The sequence below is a fragment of the Ciconia boyciana genome, chromosome 6 (genome assembly GCF_034638445.1).
Source record: "Ciconia boyciana chromosome 6, ASM3463844v1, whole genome shotgun sequence".
In the NCBI taxonomy this organism is placed as follows: Eukaryota; Metazoa; Chordata; class Aves; order Ciconiiformes; family Ciconiidae; genus Ciconia; species Ciconia boyciana.
The window spans coordinates 30473943-30487006 of NC_132939.1; the positions used below are offsets into that span (position 1 = coordinate 30473943).

The 13064-nt window shown below is 41.6% G+C and overlaps 1 protein-coding gene across 1 annotated transcript in view; it reads right to left on the reverse strand.

The window, feature by feature from the left end:
- Positions 1–1205: 1205 nt before the first annotated feature.
- Positions 1206–13064, reverse strand: part of VPS39 (VPS39 subunit of HOPS complex) — a 29846-nt gene continuing 17987 nt past the window's right edge. Inside the window, exons 17-25 of the mRNA XM_072864467.1 lie at positions 12620–12718; positions 9065–9182; positions 8482–8610; positions 7906–8008; positions 6920–6965; positions 5580–5729; positions 5283–5417; positions 4597–4688; positions 1206–3414 (exon numbers count right to left, since the gene is read on the reverse strand). Of these exons, the coding sequence (XP_072720568.1) occupies positions 3339–3414; positions 4597–4688; positions 5283–5417; positions 5580–5729; positions 6920–6965; positions 7906–8008; positions 8482–8610; positions 9065–9182; positions 12620–12718 (948 nt within the window). The 3' untranslated portion in view covers positions 1206–3338. The remainder of the gene's footprint in view (positions 3415–4596; positions 4689–5282; positions 5418–5579; positions 5730–6919; positions 6966–7905; positions 8009–8481; positions 8611–9064; positions 9183–12619; positions 12719–13064) is intronic.

The window sequence follows — 13064 nt, forward strand, 5'->3', positions numbered from 1 at the left end:
TTTAAAATCAGGTTTACCCGTCTTCTCCTGAAGTTCTGTCCTCTTGCGGTGAAATCTCAGCACAAGGATCTCAGGTTTATAGAATTTCTCTTGAATTTTTCTCACAAGAAAAACTGAAAGCTCTTTAGAACATATGCTTAAGAATTGTTTCATAGTCAACAGATCATCCATTAGCAGTGTTTGTGTGCAGTTTTAGCTATCTACAGACACTGTTGACAGCCAATTTAATATCCAAAGAGAAGCTACTTGCTTTTGTCATTTCCTAGCAGATTAAGAAAACAAGAAAGCAAAATGGCATCGAAACATGAGGCAACAAAAATGGCCTCACACCTGGTAACTTCACTTCTGCTTGGATTAGCATCCCCTTAGTGATAAAGGTAGATGTATATCTACATTTCATTCAGTTATTTTTTTGTCAGCAAGCATGAACACATGACACCATCACCAGCTATACTATATAATACTTAAAATGTGCATAGATATTGCAAAGGACCCCTTTTGCTCCCATCAGCAGCACTGAGAGGAGAGCTGAGATGCAGTGACTTGCAGCTGCATAATTAGAAGAGATTAAGATTCCAAAGAATGCTATCAAGGTTTCGGTTTGGCAGGTTTTTTTGGTGAGTTGGTTTTCTCCAGAAATACCAATATACTAATTGTCTGACACGGACACAAAGACTCTTCTTCAGTGCTGCTATCTCCCATTTCTATAGTATGGGAAAACTGAAGTTCTATATTCTACTTCCAACACTAGACTAGTCTATGACCTACAATTCAAGCAACTGCAAACCTGTGAACCTAAACATTTCCTGATTTGGTCACACAGAGCTCAACATCCCTCCCCACCTGGAAATAGCATACTACCACTCAAAAAAATTGTCAGTAATTTTAGTGTTCTCTAATAAGTACATATTTAATGGTACAAGACTTTCAAAAACATTCTTCAAAGAGAGAATACAAAAGTGGTTTTAGTAGGATATTGAGAACATTCGCAAGCATACTATAAACCTGTAGATCAAAAAAACAAAGTTGAGAAGTGATGACAGCTCTCATATGACATAATCTCATTTGAGTTACACATATTAAAGCAGGAGTGGTACTGGGAGCCCCTGCATTAGGTCTGACTTCCAGGAGAAAGTGAGGACTAACATATAAAAACATTTACAGCAGCCCAGAGAAGCTTAACTGCACAATGATTGAAACACACACTGGTTCACAATATTTATTACAGTCTATTGCTTTAGATAAACCTGCTGCATGGTTAGTAAACCCAAACCACATTATAAGAACCAAGACAAAAAAAAAAAATTACATCACAAACCACATCTCTGTAAAAGGTATGCAATGGAGGTGAGCAGAGGCACAACTTTAACCATGAAAGTAAGAGCACAATGAAGATCCTCATATGTGAATACAGCTCTCCTGGTAGCAGATAATGAAGGTAAATAAAAATCAGATTAACAGTACTAAACATAAGAAAGGTACAAATCAGAGAAATATTGTTATATCTGTATACAAAGAATACAGGGCCTTTTTAAATACCCTTATTTCATTCTCAATGACCTGTAAACACAACTCTCCTAAACCACCTTCCCTCTGTACCTGAACTAGTATATAAAGATCTATACAGAATGTGCAAATCCAATATAAGTATTTTTAGGCTCTCTTCTTCAAATAGAAGAAATACAAGGTTAAAAACATTAACACCACAGATTCCCTCTACCCAGTCTCTGCAGAAAGACATCAGTAGCAATATTGCCTAAGACATCCAAGTACAGAAGTAGCAAAACACTGGACTAAGAAATCCGTAAGAATGCATGGCATACGAACAATACATACAAACACATGTGGAAAGGGAAAAAACAGACAGTTATCAAGGGAAACTATTAACACTGGCAAATGAAAGTGAATTAGGACTTGTCAGCCTACAGCAGATCTGTTCCTAAAAAACTCACATAACAATGGCTTAAGTAAACCTATAATGTTAACTGAGATCCAATTACACCTCAGGCAGACAGGCTTTATTCATCTACTTGTTCGTTAAGAGGCGATATCTGGTAGTTACATGCCATGCGCCATACTATTTAATAATTACATATTCATAAGTATTGCTAGACCAGGATGTTAGAAGTCAGATATCCAGCTATTTGGTTATTTGCTACTGCTGCCTTTTTATTACCACTGCACAGATTCTTTCTGCACCAATCAAACCTTTTAATATCCCTCATACCAATCTGCTATAGATTGAAGTTTGTGGAAAAATAAGTTAGACAAAAATATTACAGCCTACAAGGAGTATGGTACAATCTAGTTTTTGTAGTTAAGACTTCTGGCCCAAGAGTAACTTAAGAACAGTACCAGCCTGAGCAGAACACAGTTCTAGAGCATTTAAAATAGAGAGATGTTCAAATAGTCTGGATTTTATTTCAATGCTGCAAAGTGAACCAGAGACCGAAAAACTTTATATACACAAATCTCAAGTGTAGTCTAGAAGCTCAAGCAGTAACTACAGTTCACTCCCTTCAGAAGTTGCTTTACAGCATGTCCTTTGCTTTTTGGTATGAGTGCAGATGTGAACTTCTTGGAATAGTCTCTGAGCTTCCACTCATGCTGAGAGTGAACTCATTCAGTGCAAACAACACACAAGTTAATTCAATTTACAGCTCTCAAACTAAAGTAAAAAGAATAAAAAGGCTTACTAGTGGTACCTACTGTTTGTAGATTATTACATCCTGTGGAACTTCTGCTTATCAGAAGGTCAGGTGATAACACTGAATATCAATAAAAGGATTCCTTTGGCCAGCATTTAAACATTCCCATTACTGAGATGAAAGTAAAATTCTCTAGGTCTAGAAATAGGCACAGAAGCCTTCTCTATGCCAAACACCTGGTGATCTCCATGCAACACTGATACAGCTGCAAAGACTTTAAAGGAATTTTTTTGAAGAACTATTTACGTACAAGGCCAAATCACAACGTTGTCACCCTATGCAAGTAAGTTTTATAGTAAAACTTGACTTTTGGTGAATGCCCAACAGTTGTCTAACAACTCATTCGGAAGGTTGGAGTGCAATACAAAACTCACTACAAAAATCGGGTTTTATTCTTCATCGGAGTACTGAGAGGTTCAGTGTAGTTGCCAGCACTATAACAACATGGTTAAAGTCATTTTCTAGTAAATCAGTATTGCCAGAAAGGTACAGTCAGTCCACAGTTACAATTGACTTCTACCCAGTATAAGAGAACCTAGCAACAAGCCTCAAAAATCTCAGAGGCATCAACTTCTTAAGTCATCAGTTCTGAATTTCATACGAATGTTGGGATTATTGACAATGACAAGGTCAGGCGTCCAATGTGTTGACTTCTTTGGAGCAGAAATAATGCACAACTATTGCATTAGGGTATCGAGCAAATGCACTGAAAGAGACAGAACACAAAAATCAACTGTCAATACAAACAGTTTCCCCTACTGAAACAAGAACATCCAAGTTGTGTCAGAATCAGAAAAAGAAGCTTACATGAAAGTTGACACTTTGCTGTTTAAATTATAGCCTGAATATATTATTGAGAAAACCAGACAAAAGAATTCTATTTTGTAAGAGTATAATTTTGTAAGAGTATAATTTAAAAAAAACAGTATCTATTTTCATTTCTATAGGCACACTACTTGGAAGTCACTGGTAACAAATTAAAGACTGGGTGACATACTGACATGATTGACCTTCAAAACTTTGTTGAACTTAACAGCATTAGAAAAATCCTAGACAACTAAATACTGCATATGCAAATTTAAATTCTGATGCTACATGCTACACACTAACAGCAAAAAATTGAATATGCACAGCAGTAAGTATATTTAGACCTATGTTCATTAAAGTGTTTTGGAAAAAAACCTTTCCCTATCATTGTGAATGCTCCTGATATCTCAGAAGGGTTCACATCAACAAGAGAAACAATGAATAAGCTAGTCATGTGGCATTTCACTAGAGTTCAAAGAGGAAAAAGTGCAAATAAAATTTGCATGCTATACCAACCCATAATTACCTACTACGAATGGTAGAAGAAAAGTTATTGGCATCCAGGTATCGAGTGAATTAGTTCTACTTTTAGATGTCCTAAGATAATTAGGCTACAAAATGTAGATCAGCCAGGGAACAACAAAGCCATCAGATATAGAAAACTATTACACATGTATCTTAGTTTGAGATTCTTTGTATCATCCTTCTTAATTCTAGTTAAGCAGCAAGGTAGTAGGCACTGTTCTTAGAAAATCTTCCAAATTCAGTATGAGAAGTTACCTTCTGCCTTCTAGAGTTGTGAAATAAGAAGTCTTACGAGTTTCTGAAGGGATTTTATTCTCCTTTGTTGAAAGCAGGATTAAACTCTTGCAATAAACCTCACTGACTAAAGCTCTGACATTTTCCCAGCTACCCACTTGAGCGATGTAATTTCCAATTCAAACATTGTTCAAATGTCACCCTCATACTGCTGTCCTCTTCACGTATATACACATTCCAAGTTTTGCAACATTCTTAGTTTAAGTGTACAAGATTCATATTTGATTCAGTTTCCCAAGCTTTAAGGCACATGCTTACTCACCTGTTACCTATCTTCTTTTTACATACAGTGCACACTTTCTCCTCTGTAATAACGCACTTCACTTGCTGATGCAAGATCTGCTCCTCCTGGACCTACAGAAGAATAAAACACCAAACTTGCTCAAAAAGCATTGCCACACCACAGCTCCCTTCTAGTCTGGTGAAACTGAAACCTGTCACAACATTTAATTTTCAGTGGCTATACCTACATTAGCAAGTTGTGCAGCACAAAAGAAGCAGGTCAGTAGAGCAGAGCAGGTGGTATTGAACACCCAATATCCACACCATACAAATTGCAGGATTTTATTTTCAACCAGTCTGGTCCACAGACTAAGGCAGTCTAACCACTAAGGGGTGTTCAGGTAAACTACTGAAGTGCACCATCTGGTTTAGTTTATTTGAAAGAAATCCAGTCCACGCTCTCCAAGATCATCCTGCAATGCACACTAGAGCTCTGTGAGTCAAGAGACTCACAGCAAAAGGACGCACTTCATCCAAACTAAAATTAATGTACTTGCCATCTCCCGATAAAGGGACATTCAATCTACTTTATGCACATCTACTAATTTCAGGTGCACTACAGCACCATCTAGAGGACCCACATTCTGTATAAGGAACAGATAATTTAAATATTGAGGATCAGTTTTAAAACACCATTCCCATAAATGCCAGGTGGTGGGTACATACCCTCAGAAACTCAGCACGGAGCAGATTCTTGAGTACTTGATTAAATCTTTTCTTCTGGGCATTTTCTTCAAGGACTTTCTCTAAGAAGATCCGAATCTCATTAATCTGTGTATTTGCTGGGAGTAGGTTTATCGCCTGGAGCAAAATATACTTAGTTAGGAAGAATTAAAAAGGAACAGAGAACAAAATAGAATAGAAATTGACACATTTAGCTTGACACTGTTACAATCCGTTCACCTGCCTATTCCAGTACCTTCTGCCAATAGTACAAACTGTGTACCTACAAGTCTTTCCTACCTTGGTGGTATCCAGTTTGCTGTGATGTAGTTCCAAAACCTGCAGAGCAGCCTGCAGATTGGCTTGAGGCTCCAGCACTTCCATCTTGATTGGTCCCAGACAATGAACACTAGGTGGGGAGAGATACATCCGGAGCAGTGACAGATAGACCTGTTGCACACAAAAGGAAAATTCTGAAACCACTGCACACATCCACAGTTGACAGTGCTGGTAGAACCCAGCAATGGTACTAGTAAGTTGTACCCATGCCATTTAAAATTCTGAAGTGCTCGTTTAAACAGCTCTTACCTTAAAACAACAAAAAATGAAAAGTATCAATGATGTTCAAGGCCTTCTAAGACTTGCATTCTACACTAAAGTTCTTCTATAAAACTAGTTTTAATCACACCTCCCTCATCTTGCATAACTCATTCATAATCTTTAGAAACCAACGCTTCACTGCTTTTTAACATTAGGTTTTCTGAGGAAGTATGCAGAATACACACACAGTATTTTGTCTTCTGAATTACATCACAACTTTAGCTACAGAATATATGCTCTAGTGATACAGTAACAATAATAATTTAAAAAAAAAAAAACAATCATCTAGTAATTCCTAAATTCCAAGAGCTTATACATAGGTTCCTATCTACCTACACAGACCCTGAAAAGTCTACACAGAGCAAAAATTTTAAGCTCCCTAACATGGTATGAACCATTGTGCTGGTTTTGGCTGGGGTAGAGTTAATTTTCTTCATAGTGCCTAGTATGGGGCTACGTTTTGGATTTGTGCTGGAAACAACGTTGATAATACAGGGATGTTTTAGTTACTGCTGAGCAGTGCTTACACAGTCAAGGCCTTTTCTGTCTCTCACCCCACCCCACCAGCGAGTAGGCTGGGGGTGCACAAGGAGCTGGGAGGGGACACAGCTGGGAGAGCTGGCCCCAACTGAACAAAGGGATATCCCAAACCACATGACATCATGCTCAGCATATAAAGCTGGGGAAGAAGAAGGAAGGGGGGGGGGGAGGGGATGTCCGGAGTGATGGCGTTCGCCTTCCCAAGTAACCGTTATACGTGATGGAGCCCTGCTTTCCTGGAGATGGCTGAGCACCTGCCTGCCCATGGGAAGTAGCGAATGAATTCCTTGTTTGCTTTGCTTGCGTGGCTTTTGCTTTCCCTATTAAACTGTCTTTATCTCAACCCACGAGTTTTCTGACTTCTACTCTTCTGATCCTCTCCCCCATCCCACTGTGGGGGTAGTGAGCGAGCGGCTGTGTGGTGCTTAGTTGCTAGCTGGGGTTAAACCACGACATACATCCTTACTGAAAAGGAAGACTGCAAAGATGAAGCTACTTACATCTTTGTTACCATCTTTGTTTCTGTCATAATGTTTATGGCAGTAGCTAGAACAGAGAAGAATGAAGTGAAATGCAGGGACAGTTTTGAAACCCAGACAATCAGTCCACAGAAATTAACATTTAACAGCTTTGATTACTGAAGCCATCCAAGTTAACTGACTGTACATCCAATTCTGATCAATTAATCAAGCTGCACAACAATTACACCATTTACTCTGCATTACAATGCTGAGAAAAAGGGAGGTTTTGTGCAAGTCTCCCACTTCCAATCAACTTTAAAAGCTTTCATGCAGAAACTAAATTTAGTTCAGCTGTGTGAAAAAAGGAAAAGATATCTCCAATCAACATATCATAGCATAAATACATGTGTAGATATATCTAATTACTGTATCTGAATCACAAAGAGAAGGTGTTTATCAGTGTACACTGCATACCAGGGTTGAATGTCCTCTAACAGATATTTGCTGAAGCTAGCTTTAAAAGAAGCTATGCTGAGCAGGCCCCAATGTTCAGATATACTTGCCAGTTCAGTTAATTCTGTTTTCACCCAAGTACTTCAGATTCACTCAGAAGGTTCCCTGACAGGAAACATCTAGCAAAATGCCACATATTTACTACAGAGGATTCTGCTAACTGAAGAAGCTTAACTTTGCATCTGGGCTAGTGAGTGTCTCTCGAAAGAGAAAGAAAGCAAAACAACATGCAGAAGTTCACAAGCTAAGGGCAGGTGGAGACAAAGAACTCACTGACGACAGTCATATTGCTCTAAAGAGCAATGACAGAAGAGCATGAAAAGGTAAGCCTCAAGGGTTCAGCATCATCATTTGTAATGAACAGATACCTAGAAGAGTCTAAAAGTCAAGAAAACATGGAAACCCACAAGATCCTGAAGGCTTACAGCATTCATGCTCCACATGCAGCAACAGTTCACTACACATCCTATCTACAGGGCAGTGAGTAAAAAAAAAATAAAAGAAATTCTTACTTTTCAGCCATGTTGGTGTCCTTCAAAATGTGAACATAAATAAAGAGAGCTTGCTCATGCTTCCCCATACGACCCAAGAGCAGAGCACGTTCTTCTAGGAGACCTAGTGATAGCATGAACGATTAGTCAATAGCTACACAGAGAAAACAACACAAGCTCCATTAGTGACCAGACTAACAGAAGGAACTATAGTCTGAGCACAGGTTAAAGTTACACTGACACTGTAAGTCTACTTCACGCTAGTCTCAGTAATATTTTATGAACTCTTAAGTAACTTTAAGATACAACAAACTTCAGATCTGTTGAGCAATTCAGGCTCATCAAAAAGTTAAGCTAAATATTTAAGTGATAGAAGACACCACCAGGTCTTAGGCCAACAGTTACAGGAATCCTGCAGAGACTAGTAAACCCAACTATGCCAGTAAAAACAGAGTTAGTATATACACCAGTGCCCTACAACTACAGATACAGCCATCTTTTCTGTTTCTAGTAACCATGATTCTACAATAAGTGAGGGGATTTTGCTGTACAATGCCATAAGCTAGGGTTTAGTTAACTTTCGGAAACTGAACTCACCATCAAAGGGGAAGTCACTAATTAGTCGACTAGGTTCATACCAGCTAGACTTCTCCAGAAAAAGTAGAAGCTTTTTCCGGTAATCCCCCAAGTCTCCTCCTTCCTCCCCAGCAGGCACTGGAGTTTTATCTATATGGAAGAAAACAACATGAGCTATGGTAAGACAACTATTTCACTACACCAGTAGACAGAAGATAAACAAATCATTATGAGGAGGAACCAAATGCTGATGAAACTGTTATATGGGATTCTGGCGCACCTGCCAAATTATTTCAGCTCCCTAAAACACACCAAACAGCAAGTTAAACAATAGACTCCGTTATTCAAGACCCTTCCCTACCCTTAACATGTAGAATTCAGGGAGCAGTAGCTGCCACTACACTTAATCATGAACAAAGTGTCACTTGGTGCCATAAGATCTCTAGGGAGGCGATAAACTAGACTTCCCTGCAAACCCACAACTTTTGTTGCACCAGTTCCTTCATCACTTGGGATACCTTCTTCTGTATATGAACAGGGAAGGCTTACAGCAGTACATGTGTCCCATGCCCCTAGTCTTCCCACCAGAAAAGGCTAAACATACCTGCAGGGAAAGAATTGAGATATTCTTTCATTAAGCCCTGCACTTTCTCACAGTACAGCTGGATCAGACAGTTGTGGAAGTCTGCACCCGTTTCTTCCCAGACATGAATGATATGTTCCTGTAAATACATGTTCAATTATAGAAACTTCCTCTGGGAAGTAATTTGTCACAAGCAGGCAACAGTTCCATGCTTGCCTTTACCAAGCTTGACTTCAGGATTTCATATATTTTAATTATTTTTCCTTTGCACAACAACAAAAGGTTACCAGACTGGTGCCACAGCCAGTGGTTTGGCTACTTAGACCATGGGACTCACTTTGAGAAACCTGGTCTACTAGGGCCTGATGGGGTCCACCTGTCAGAGAAGGGGAAGAGCATCTTCAGTCACAGGCTTGCCAAGCTGGTGAAGAGGGCTTTAAACTAAAGTTGCTGAGGGAGGGGAACCTCAATCCATCCCACTCCTACCAGTTTGATGCCAGTGCCAGCAATAGATGCCCAGAGCCTGGAGGAGGATCACAGGTCAGCAGAAGAGCACCTGAAGAGCAGCACAAAGGAATTCCAGCCACTCCAGCCAGTAATTCAGCTTCATTGGGGGCCCAACTTAAATGTCTCTATGCAAACACACATAGCATGGGGAATAAACAAGAGGAGTTAGACACATGTCCACGCCTGCAGGGCTATGATCTTACTGGCATCACGGAGACATGGTGGGATGGCTCCTATGACTGGAGTTTGGAATGGAAGGATACAGGCTCTCTAGGAAGGACAGACAGGGAAGATGAGGAGGGGGTGTCACCCTCTATGTCAACGACCAGCTGAAGTGCATGGAGCTCCGCCTGGGGATGAATGAGGAGCCGACCGAGAGCTTATGGGGCAGGATTAAAGGGAGGGTAGGGACACGTGACATTATAGTGGGGGTCTGCTACAGGCCACCCAACCAGGAAGACAGCGGATGAGGCCTTTATAGACAGATAGGAGAAGCCTCACATTCACAAGCCCTGGTCCTCATGAGGGACTTCAACCACCCTGATACCTGTTGGAGGGACAACACAGCAGGGCATAAGCAATCTGGGAGGTTCCTGGAATGTGTTGGTAACTTCCTCCTCCAGGTGACAGAGGAGCCCACAAGGAGAGGTGCTATGCTGGACCTTGTTCTCAACAACAAGGAGGGGCTGGTGGGGAACGTGAAGCTCAAGGGCAGTCTTGGCTGCAGCAACCATGAAATGGTGGAGTTCAAGATCCTTTAGCGCACCAAGGAGGGCACATAGCAAGCTCACTAGCCTGGAATTCAGGAGAGCAGACTTTGACCTCTTCAGGGATCTGCTTGGTAGAGTACCATAGGATAAAGCCCTGGAGGAAAGAGGGGCCCAAGAAAGCTGGATAATATTCAAGGATGACCTCCTCCAATCTCAGGAGTGATGCATCCCAATAAAGAGGAAGTCAGGCAAAAACACCAGGAGGCCTGCATGGATGAACAAGGAGCTCCTGGACAAGCTCAAACACAAAAAGGAAGCCTACAGAGGGTGGAAGCAAGGACAGGCAGCCTGGAAGGAATAGAGAGAAATTGTCCAAGCAGCCAGGGATCCGGTTAGGAAAGCTAAAGCCCTGACAGAATTAAAGCTGGCCAGGGACACCAAGGGCAACAAGAAAAGCTTCTATAGGTAAGTTGGTGATAAAAGAAAGACTAGGGAAAATGTGGGCCCTCTCTGGAGCGAAACAGGAGACCTGGTTACCCGGGATATGGAGAAGGCTGAGGTACTCAACAACTTTTTTGCCCAGTCTTCACTGGCAAGTGCTCAAGCCACACCACCCAAGTCACAGAAGGCAAAGGCAGGGACTGAGAGAATGCAGAACCACTCACTGTAGGAGAAGATCAGGTTTGAGACCACCTAAGAAACCTGAAGGTGCACAAATCCATGGGACCTGATGAGATGCATCCATGGGTCCTGAGGGAACTGGCAGATTAAGTTGCTAAGCCACCATCCATCATATTTGAGAAGTCGTAGCAGTCCAGTGAAATTCCCACAGACTGGAAAAGGGGGAACATAATCCCCATTTTTAAAAAGGGGAAAAAGGAAGACCTGGGGAACTACAGGCCAGTCAGGCTCACCTCTGTGCCTGGCAAGATCATGAAGCAGATCCTCCTGGAAACTATGCTAAGGCACATGGAAAATAAGGAGGTGATTGGTGACAGCCAACATGGTTTCACTAAGAGCAAATTGTGCCCAACAAGTTTGGTGGCCTTCTACGATGGGGTTACAGCACTGGTGGATAAGGGAAGAGCAACTGACATCATCTACCTGGACTTGTGCAAAGCATTTGACACTGTCCCGCATGACATCCTTGTCTCTAAATTGGAGACATGGATTTGAGGGACGAATCACTCGGTGGATAAGGAATTGGCTGGATGGTTGTGCTCAAAGAGCTGTGGTCAACAGCTTGATGTTTAAGTGGAGACCAGTGACGAGTGGCATTACTCAGGGACCGGCACTGTTTAACATCTTTGTCAGCAACATGGGCAGTGGGATTGAGTGCACCCTCAGCAAGTCCACCAACAACACCAAGCTGTGCAGCGTGGTCGACACGCTAGAGGGAAGGGATGCCATCCAGAGGGACCTTGACAGGCTTGAGAAGTGGGCCCATGTGAACCTCATGAAGTTCAACAAGGCCAAGTGCAAGGTCCTGCACATGGGTCAGGACAATCCCAAGCACAAATACAGGCCAGGCAGAGAATGGATTGAGAGTAGCCCTGAGGAGAAGGACTTGGTAGTGTTGGTTGATGAGCAGCTCAACATGACTCGGCAATGTGTGCTTGCAGCCCAGAAAGCCAACTGTATCCTGGGCTGCATAAAAAGAAGCGTGACCAGCAGGTCAAGGGAGGCGATTCTCCCCCTCTACTCTGCTCTTGTGAGACCCTACCTGGAGTACTGTGTTCAGCTCTGGGGCCCCCAACATAAGGAGGACATGGACCTGTTGGAGTGAGTCCAGAGGAGGGCCACGAAGATGACCAGAGGGCTGGAGCACCTCTCCTATGAGGACAGGCTGAGAGAGTTGGCATTGGTCAGCCTGGAGAAGAGAAAGCTCCAGGGAGACCTTATAGCAGCCTTCCAGTACCTGAAGGAGTCCTACCAGAAAGCTGGAGAGGTAGTTTTTACAAGGGCATGTAGTGATAGGACAAGGGGTAATGGCTTTAAACTGAAAAAGGGTAGATTTAGATTAGATATAAGGAAGAAATTCTTCACTATGAGGGTGGTGAGGCACTGGAACAGGTTGCCCAGAGAAGTTGTGGATGCCCCACCCCTGGAGGCGTTCACAGCCAGACTGGATGGGCCTTTGAGCAACCTGGTCTAGTGGAAGGTGTCCCTGCCCATGGCAGGGGAGTTGGAACTAGATGATCTTTAAGGTCCCTTCCAACCCAAACCATTCTATGATTCTAACTTACAGCAAAGCTAGCATTCTCTGAGACAGCATCAGGCTCCAATGCCTGGAGAACTAAGGCCTTACACATAACATATTGTACTGAATGTAATGCACTAGTACAGATTGAGTTCTTACCAGATAAGGAATAGTTAAGCTTTTAAAATTTTCTATCAAGAAACCAAGCACTTTGTCTCGTGGCAAAGCTTCCACTTCAGGGAGATCTTCTGTAAATATCTGTTAAACAAAATTTTATTCACAGAATGGTGATTTTTTTGTTTGTTTGGGTTTTTTTTGTTTTTTTTAAGTGCCACAGTGTATTTTCTCTGAGGTACTGAAGCCCAGCATACCATCACATATGTTCAAAGATAAGCACAAGAAGTATAAAAAAACTGAGCAGCTTATTTAGGCACTCAGAAGCTATCTTGCATCTGAAAGGATTAACAAACATCCCCACTTCTGCCTTAGTTAACACTCTTCTTTTACAGTGCCCAACGTTTCCCAAATATAGGAAGTCAATTCTATATCAAAGAGGAAAGAGAAAATAAGAAAGGCAAATTAACATTTGACATTTAAATATTCA